The sequence below is a fragment of the Clinocottus analis genome, unplaced genomic scaffold, assembly GCF_023055335.1.
Source record: "Clinocottus analis isolate CAN_PGR_092001 unplaced genomic scaffold, fCliAna1.0.p SCAF_8, whole genome shotgun sequence".
Taxonomy (NCBI): Eukaryota; Metazoa; Chordata; class Actinopteri; order Perciformes; family Cottidae; genus Clinocottus; species Clinocottus analis.
The window spans coordinates 12,009,059-12,017,321 of NW_027176240.1; the positions used below are offsets into that span (position 1 = coordinate 12,009,059).

The following is an 8,263-nucleotide window of genomic DNA, read 5'->3' on the forward strand; positions in this document are numbered from 1 at the left end:
TGCAAAAGGTGTGTTTTCCAGCGATTCCCATACCAGATCACATAAATTAAAAAAATGTTAGCTAGGCCACTAATGGCAACCACAAGACCTAACTACCATATTTCTGTATTTCTTGAGGATAACGTTTGAGCTGTCATCAAAGTAAAGCACCGATATTGCGTTGAGCTTGGTCGGGGCACAGCATGGCTTTGGCACGTTGTCAGGAAACATTAAATGGACCTGCAAATATAAACATAAATTAGGTTTAAAAAAGGTGCAACGGCAGTGAGTTTTAAATGAATTATAACTGCTGAGAACATTATGGTAGCTTAAGACATGATTTTTTATTGCTTTGCGCATATGCAATGCACTCTGAAGAATACTCACCAGCGTTTGCACAATTGCGTGATTTGTAGCATTCATGTGTGCGTTGAGTGGAAAAGAGCATTCACCGTCACAGTAAAAAGCAGCGTAGCCCTCTGGTGCGATGATCCAATCCTTCACAAAAAAAGACGTGCTTTTTTTTTAGTAAGGACACTTTATAATCTCAATTAAAAGGCAGTTTTGTTGTGTTCCTGTCATTTTAAATAAATGTTTTGTGATGTGAAATACTTTTGTCTTACCTGCCAGCCCAAATCACGAAAACTGACGTAAAGTTCATGCTTCTTGCAGGCTTGCTTCTGTTCACTTGTGTTGTAATCTGATGAAAGGATATTAATGATGAACAAAAAGTAGATTTTTCATGTCATAACTGTAGGAAGCTTAGCACAACAGTGGCATTGAAATCTATAAAGCTTCTGAACAAATAACACTAGCAAATGCGGTCCAGAAATACAAGAGTTTTGGAAGTACACAATATCATTCTACAGTTGTGATACATTTTAAATAAAATAGGAGTTTTCTTTCCCACATCAGTGTGCAGTCTGGCCGGTTATTGTAAAGATGTCCTCCTTCTGGAAATTAAGTTGGCCAGTCTGACAAATGGATTGACAGTCTGATGAGAAGATGGCCAGGTCATTAGCGAGGCAAAAGGATGTCATTAAAATCTAATCAAGAGATCAGATATGCGTCGGATAAAAGGTATCGTAGTAAAATATCGTAGCATCTTAACTACATCATAAAAGTGCACATACCTCCAGTTTTTGGTGCCCTAGATGATTCTTGTTGATTAGTAGATTTATTGCGATTGTGGTTCTTTTTTTTACCGCCAGCAGCTCTGACAGAGCGAAGCAACACCCCACTGGCCTTGAAGAAAGCAACCAGGAAAGGCTGTTTGGACTGGGGCCCATTCCTCCCAATGATTCCAGCAGATTTTATGTTGATACTTCGACCTTTAACAAACAGAAGGTAAATATAAAGTTCAATACAAAACCCAGGGAACAGGATTTTGCATCATTTTTATGACTTCTTTCATGGTTAGTCATATCTTGACAAATACTTGATTTGGCCATTGATCTCTTTCGTGCCAATTTTTTTGTGGTAAATATAAAATAATCAACAGATTGTCAAATACACAAGTCCCGATTGTGCGAAAGTTAATGCAGATTTGTCTATTATCTTTAAACTCTCTGCGCTTACTGACCTTTTCTATGTCCCAAACGTTACAAGTAAAATACAATGACAGAAAGAAAACCTTAACTTCACTTGCCATCTCGAGTCTCCGCACAGAGCTGCAGACCGAAGTTCTGCTGGGGGTTCATCACCCAATGGTTACTGGTGGTCGTGATGTCGAACACTAACCAGCCTCCATCAGATGCCTGGACTGTTTTGGAGTCGAGCAAGAACGTTTCTGCATCGCTAAAGGTAAGAGAAAACAATAAGACAAACATCTGTGTTAAATAAGCCGCAGTTAAAGTGATGCACACTCAAACAACCAGTACACACATGCTAGCAGCAACTGCTCTAATACAAATCCATGTGGTGTGGGCATGTTGGATTTCAACATTGTTACTCTTACGTTTCGGAGAGGTTCCAGTGAAATAAATGTGGTCACTTTACCGCTGCATTTTAAACAAATTATAAAAACCTCATCGCCTGCTACAGTCTTGAACAAATAAAAACCTAAGCTCCTTAATGTTGCGTAGCTTTAATGGCACACAAAAAGGAAATTATATGATCCTGTTGGGGGCATATAAACTGGGTCCAAGAGGTTATCAAGTAGACTGGAACCAATAAACGAGGTCCCGCTGACAAATGGATGCTCCGGCCCAAACTCTAAAGCAGACGCCAAAAATCAGAGTGTTTTTTATTACAGTGTTATTGTCGTGATCTTCATCGTTTTGAAACCAACATTCTTCTTCTAAAAATGCCTTCATTATTGAAAACTTGTGACCTGGTGCGTTAGAGTAATTTGGTCCTGTTTGTGTGCCTTTGTACTGGAGCTCAGAATGCAGCCGTGTGGCTATTGTTGAAGATGCTGTGACTTGTAACACACTGCAGAGCTGTGTGGTTCAACGTTTGCCAACATTTCAGCTATTTGACGGGCAAAATATTTCAACCGTTCTGAATTATGTATATCTGCCCTTGCGTATTTTAACACAAGGCATCAATCAAACCGAAGTTGAAAAAGCCCCGCTTTGCAATTTGCACTGGGTTCCTTTCAAGTGGCAGATCGGATAAGGCAGCGCCTGTTTCGTTTTTGTGGTTGCATCCAGCTCTTCGAAGAATAGTTCAGAAATTATTCATATGTTTATTACAGGTGTAATAAAACCTCAAACCTCATGTTGAATTCCACATGAGGTGAGTCGTTATAATTGACATAATGGTGAACTTCCTCTTTGAAACGTACAGTATTTAGCTCATATCCTGTGATAATTTAGTTTGTGTAGGTAAGAATTCACAATTCCCATCGCCATATCCGAGAGGAAAATGCTTATCCTGCCCCTTCATCTGCGATTACTGGATGTACTGTTCCACGTAAATGGAAACCAGGAATAGAAGTAACTCTTTTTTTTTCAGACAAGTCTGTCTCCTGCAAACTATATTCACGTGCCACTTTTCTCCATTAGCAATTTATGTTCAGTTCGCAAAGTTCAGTTGCAGTGCGCAGCGTAGTGCGACATTGACATAGTGGAGTGAACGGAGGTCAGGGTGCTGCGTAGTTGTTTGACTTTAAAGGTACCCTGTGGAGCTTTTGACCACTACTACTGTAGATATATGAAGCACTGTGTTTTTTAGAGGTCCTCGTTTTGCTCTGTTTATGTGCTCCCTGACGCTGCTTTCATTAATCGACAGTGGCAATAAAGTACTAAAACATTTTGCAATGTGCCAACAACGACAGTTAAGAAAACTCTTTGCAAGCAAAAATGGATGTAAAGTCTGTAAGTTTCAAACTTCAACAAAAAAACATCTCCGCAAATGTTTTCAAGGCAAGGAAACACTTTCATTACACCTCAAATTTATAGAAATAACCAACTTAAAAGTGTTGACAGTGATACGTTTGTGTTGGAAGAAAAAAAAGAAGCTTACCAACTAATAGTGCTCATAAAATATGTGGTTGTTTTGAATTCACATGCTTCATTATTGCTTCTAAGATTTGTTACACTGAGAAATAGTTGTTCTTCTTGGTGAACACTAACTCAAACACACGATTCCCCATTAAAGCATTTGTGAAAACTTAGACTTTGCAGTCTTTCCCTTTAAGATGGCAGAGTCCATACACTTGGACCTTTTCAAAGCCCAGGAGGCCCATATCTCCCCTTCAATCACCCACACATATTTTTGGCAAGCAAATGTGGGCCCACTTTTAAGTACACCCTTGTGTATTCAGCTATGTCATGGCATAAACTTCCGGAATATTGTTAAGACAGGCAGGTGGTGGGCATAACAGTGACCACAGCAGCACCCGCGGGAGCCCCTTCCCCCTCTATTGTGGGCCCTCATGGTTTCATCTGGGACCCGGCCAGCTTGGCAGGCAACACAAGACGAGTGATAACTGATGGACCTTCCAAGCTTCATAAGTGGCCAACTTGCTAATGGACTTCTCTTTATCCGAGAACTATATTTGTAAGGCAGACATGGTGCGAATGAAGGAGAGCAGAGTCGGAGATAGAAGGGCGTTCTGAGCGACTGGAAAGTTTTAACTATGCAAGACACTAGCTGTTAAACCATTTGCCTTTTTAACTGAAATAAGATAACTGCATGGAGTGAAACTCCTCATTGGTCCCCTGTTAAAGTGCAGCTGGACTAAAATGTCCAACTGGAAAGCATAATAAATTTAATAATAAATATATTTTTTTCCCTGTAAGGGGTAGAGCTAATTTAACTACTTTATATATTGTTGTCAGTTCCATCTGTGATTATGCATCATTTTTTGTAAGCTGGTCATATGTTTTGTATGTAAAATCTCAAAAACCTTTTATGTAAAATATACAATACCTGTCCTGGAAATTGTTGTAGTAGCAGAAGAGGGAAATATACAAAAAGCAAATACACCTCAAAATTGTACTTAAGTACAATACATGAGTAAATCTACGTAGTTACAATCCATCACTGCTTTTGATGTTTGCTTTTGATGATCGGGTCCTTACTTGTTTTGATATTCCTTAATGACCTGATAGATGGAAACCTTCAGAGTAGCATTGTCGTAGCGGGCATGACTGCGGTCCTTATAAATCCGAAACTCTGCAGCAGTCACCGCCTCTCCTTCCGGGATCTGAGTCAGATCAAAACGAAATTCCTTGTAGTGTCTTCGTTGGTGAGAAAAATCTTTGTCTTTCTCCACTGGGAAAGAACATATTTTACAGTGAATTTCATTTTTACTCACAGCAAAGTTCACACCGATCAAAAAATATGACTTCAACTCCTGAACCGCTGTGTGCGCGGCTCTAAAGAGAAAATATGCCAGCATTAATTCACAGAAAAAGAGTAATTTATCATATCTTCTTTTACATTCCAGGTCCAATCCAAACATTTTGAGTACCAACAAAAGCACTTTCCAGTTCATTAAATCAGTCAACTGAATACAGGTAGCAGTTCCCAGACAGGCCCTCTACTGTGTGCCTAACTGCATTCTCTGGCCATGATGAATGGGCTGTCAGTTAAGAAAAACAGGCTGATTTCAATTAAAGACACTTTCGTCCGCTCCTCATGTGAGAGAAAAGACAGGATTCTTCAATGTCGTGTCAGCGTCTACGCTGACCTCATTCTGACCTCCTGTAGGTCGCATACAATGTGCTAGTGGTGTTTAATGATCCTTAACGTGTAAAACTAGTAAGTATTTCTAATATAATGAGGAACATAAGATGTCTTTTTGCTCTGTCATTTTTTGGAAAATGTTTCAAAAACTTGTACGATATATGATTATTATATATTTTGCAGTATGAAAATAAATGTGGAGCTTGGATTTTTCAAGAGGCTGTATCTATTTTTGTAGCTATACTAAAGCCTCTCAAAGAGTCTCAGTGTATCAACCACATGAATATGCTGACAAAAAAAGTACTTTGATGCCCCTAACTGTCTCACTACTAGCCTATTGCTAGGAGAATAGTGGCATGTGGCTGAGCTCCGGGGATTTTCTGACACCCGTAGTGATACCATGCAGTGCATTTCCCTGATATTTTATCGAGAGAGGACGCCTGTGGTTACTTAGCACAAACAGGTCAGAGGTCGGGTCTGACTTTTACCCACTGAGCGTGTTCCATTAGATTAGCCACAGGCAGTAATCTGAAGCAGAGTTGCCACTGAGAGCATTTAAGTTTAAAATTACGATTGAATAATAATGACTTCACTCTAGAGCCACGAGCATTCTTGGTGTGTTGCATATTAATTGAATGATCAGCTTGTGCTACCAGGACAGTAACCATACTCTGTTGACAAGATGAATCCATTAGTGGTGTGTTTCATCTTCACTCCTCTTGCATACAATCTCATGCATGTGTATTGCATGGTTTTCTATAGCTGACTTCTTCTTTATACACTGAAAGTTCAAATAGTTCCTGTAAGCATATTAAACTGCATGAAATGTCACATACACATTTCTAAAACAGTTGAGGTCAGTAGCTATATTTGAGTGTACTGTAATAAAGACAGAGCCCCATTGAACACTTCACTGACAGTCCCCAGAACGAGAGCAGAGCTTTCAAGGCTGACAGTGTACATGCCCTGCTATAGTGGTAAGTGGAAACAGATGGGCCCAGGCCAAGGTGAGGGTTTATACTTCTAAGCAACTCTACACAAATTCCCTTTTGCATGTTTTGCTCTATAATGAAGGATATACAATTCCTAACACTACAATACCAACATTATCTAAATATTATTTATGGTGAATGTTGTAATCTTTCATTTGGGTTTAGTTGTAATAACTTCCCATGTTCATTTAAAAATGATAAATGCTACAAATAACACAACTATGAAGAGACTAATGCTTTATCTTGGTGACGGAAACTCGTGAAATAAAAGCATCGGTCAATATCACTCCCCTTTTAACAACAGGAAATAATTTAGACCAATTTTCTCAAGGTCAGACAGTCATCTGATAAGGTGCTCTGAACTGCTGGTTTAAGGGTCGCTGCTACTGAACAAACACACTTATTATACAGATCAGCTGCTGTTTAATGGAAAGCAGCACAAATTGGCAAAAGGTCAAAATGTTGGGCCTAATTCTGTTAAATACTACATATTTCACAGAAGACTAAAGCGACTGAACTGATGACTGAATGTACATCTTGACATTTAGATGTAGACAATATAGATAAAAACAGATGATATGTGTGAGAGGAACAATACATCTTAACTAATATTAATATACAGAAGTGTATAGGAGAATATAGCTGTTTTTCAGTCATATTTTGTCACATAAACATCAACAAAATCTATATTAAAAAATATGTATATTTTGATTAAATGTAGTATGTGTTAATATCGACAGCAATCAGGGCAATGCTTATTTTTAAGAATTAAGCTAACTCTTTGTCTCTTTGTGATGGAGGCTTGAGTGCCTTGTCTACAGTGCGTTGGACACATGTTACACTTAATGTACAACATATTATGGTTTTCATAACAGATAAAGGTCATTCAGGTAATGTTATTATTATAACCTATTAATTCCCTTTACATGGGAGGGAATAAGGATGAAGAAAAGTTGGAGATGGAGTTTTCTTTATACTTTAATGTTTCTCTAAATACTATCGAAACGTGGCCTTCATTCAAATTTAGATTAATATTGCTTCCCTGACTCTTTCTGCGAAACGATCCCTCTTAAATGCCACTTACCCAAATTGACAAAACTCATAACCATGTCGGCATCATTGAGGAAGTTGGTGTCTTGCGCGGTGGTGAGCGCAGGGCTGTGGCCCAGCAGAGGAGCCGCTCGGTACGGCTGCGCCACACGAGAGTACCCGGCATGCTGGGGGCTGTAGTACGCTTTCCTGGCGTGCCCTTGAGCCTTGGCACTGAAGCTCTTCGCGGCGCCCAGCTGCGGCATCCCCTCCTCCTCCTCCACGGCCATGGCGTTGTACAGGTCGAGCATGAACAGCGGCGCGGAGGACGCCTGCTTCCCGGGAGAGAAGGGCCTCGGCCGGTGAGGCAAGCCCAGGATGGAGAGGATCTCTCTCTGGATCTCTCTGCGCTCGTGATTGCGCAACCTCCTGTAAATAAAACTGGAGTGCACATGGTTGTCACTCAAGCCGCAATGAGCGCACGACAGAAAACTCAAGCAGCTCCACGCGAGTCCAAGTGCAGCCCGGTTCAGAGGTGTAAGCGCTGTCATCTTGACAACTAGTTCACTTTGGGACGTGAAGTTGAACTACATTGCACTCCGTGAGAAAAATAAAATAAGTTATATCTCTGCCAATCAGGAATCATAGACTTCCCATATTAGACAGACGCACACCACAACTTTCACGGTGGTAATATAAGGAGGCTTTTTCCTTTTTTCTTTTTACCAGTCAGCCCTTCTACAAGTGAGGTATCAGCTTGCAGAAAAGTCGCCGCTCCTGTCCAGTGCGCAAGCTTCCTCCAGCTGTATTTACTCCTCCAGGGTCCATCCAAACCTCTGCCACACCAAGTATTTATGGAGTTATGACCCCGTCCCTCACCTTACTCCTCTGTGATGCAGAAGCACGTATACGCCCATAACGTCGAGGGATAACCCGGAGTTTCCAGTGGATGAAATGTGTTGAACTGTGTCAGAAATGAACAGAGGAAAGCTATAGACTCGTGCTCCGACTCGCATTTTTCTTTTTCTTTTTTTTCTCCCTCCCTTGAGAGCGTTTTGGGGCTCGTTGCCCTCTGAGTCCATCCCACACTCAACTTTTGTTTTTGCATCCACCTCAATAAACTTCAG

General features: G+C 40.4%; 1 protein-coding gene across 1 annotated transcript; it reads right to left on the bottom strand.

Moving 5' to 3' along the window:
• bmp5 (bone morphogenetic protein 5) lies at positions 1 to 7,687 on the bottom strand. Its single transcript, XM_068567715.1, has 7 exons — positions 7,192 to 7,687; positions 4,509 to 4,701; positions 1,628 to 1,776; positions 1,113 to 1,310; positions 603 to 679; positions 367 to 477; positions 1 to 219 (listed from the first exon to the last, which is right to left on the bottom strand). Exons 1-7 carry the CDS (start codon positions 7,685 to 7,687, stop codon positions 70 to 72), a joined length of 1,374 nt encoding a protein of 457 aa, XP_068423816.1. The 3' UTR covers positions 1 to 69.
• Between the last annotated feature and the right edge of the window lie 576 nt (positions 7,688 to 8,263).

What these genes read in the sequence shown, in the direction of transcription:
- bmp5 (XM_068567715.1), bottom strand. Translation starts at nt 7,687, where the DNA reads ATGACAGCGCTTACACCTCTGAACCGGGCTGCACTTGGACTCGCGTGG. An exon ending in TAGGGCACCAAAAACTGGAG is followed by an intron (nt 680 to 1,112) that starts GTATGTGCACTT and finishes TCCTTTCATCAG; the next exon opens with ATTACAACACAAGTGAACAG. An exon ending in ACGCAATTGTGCAAACGCTG is followed by an intron (nt 220 to 366) that starts GTGAGTATTCTT and finishes TTATATTTGCAG; the next exon opens with GTCCATTTAATGTTTCCTGA.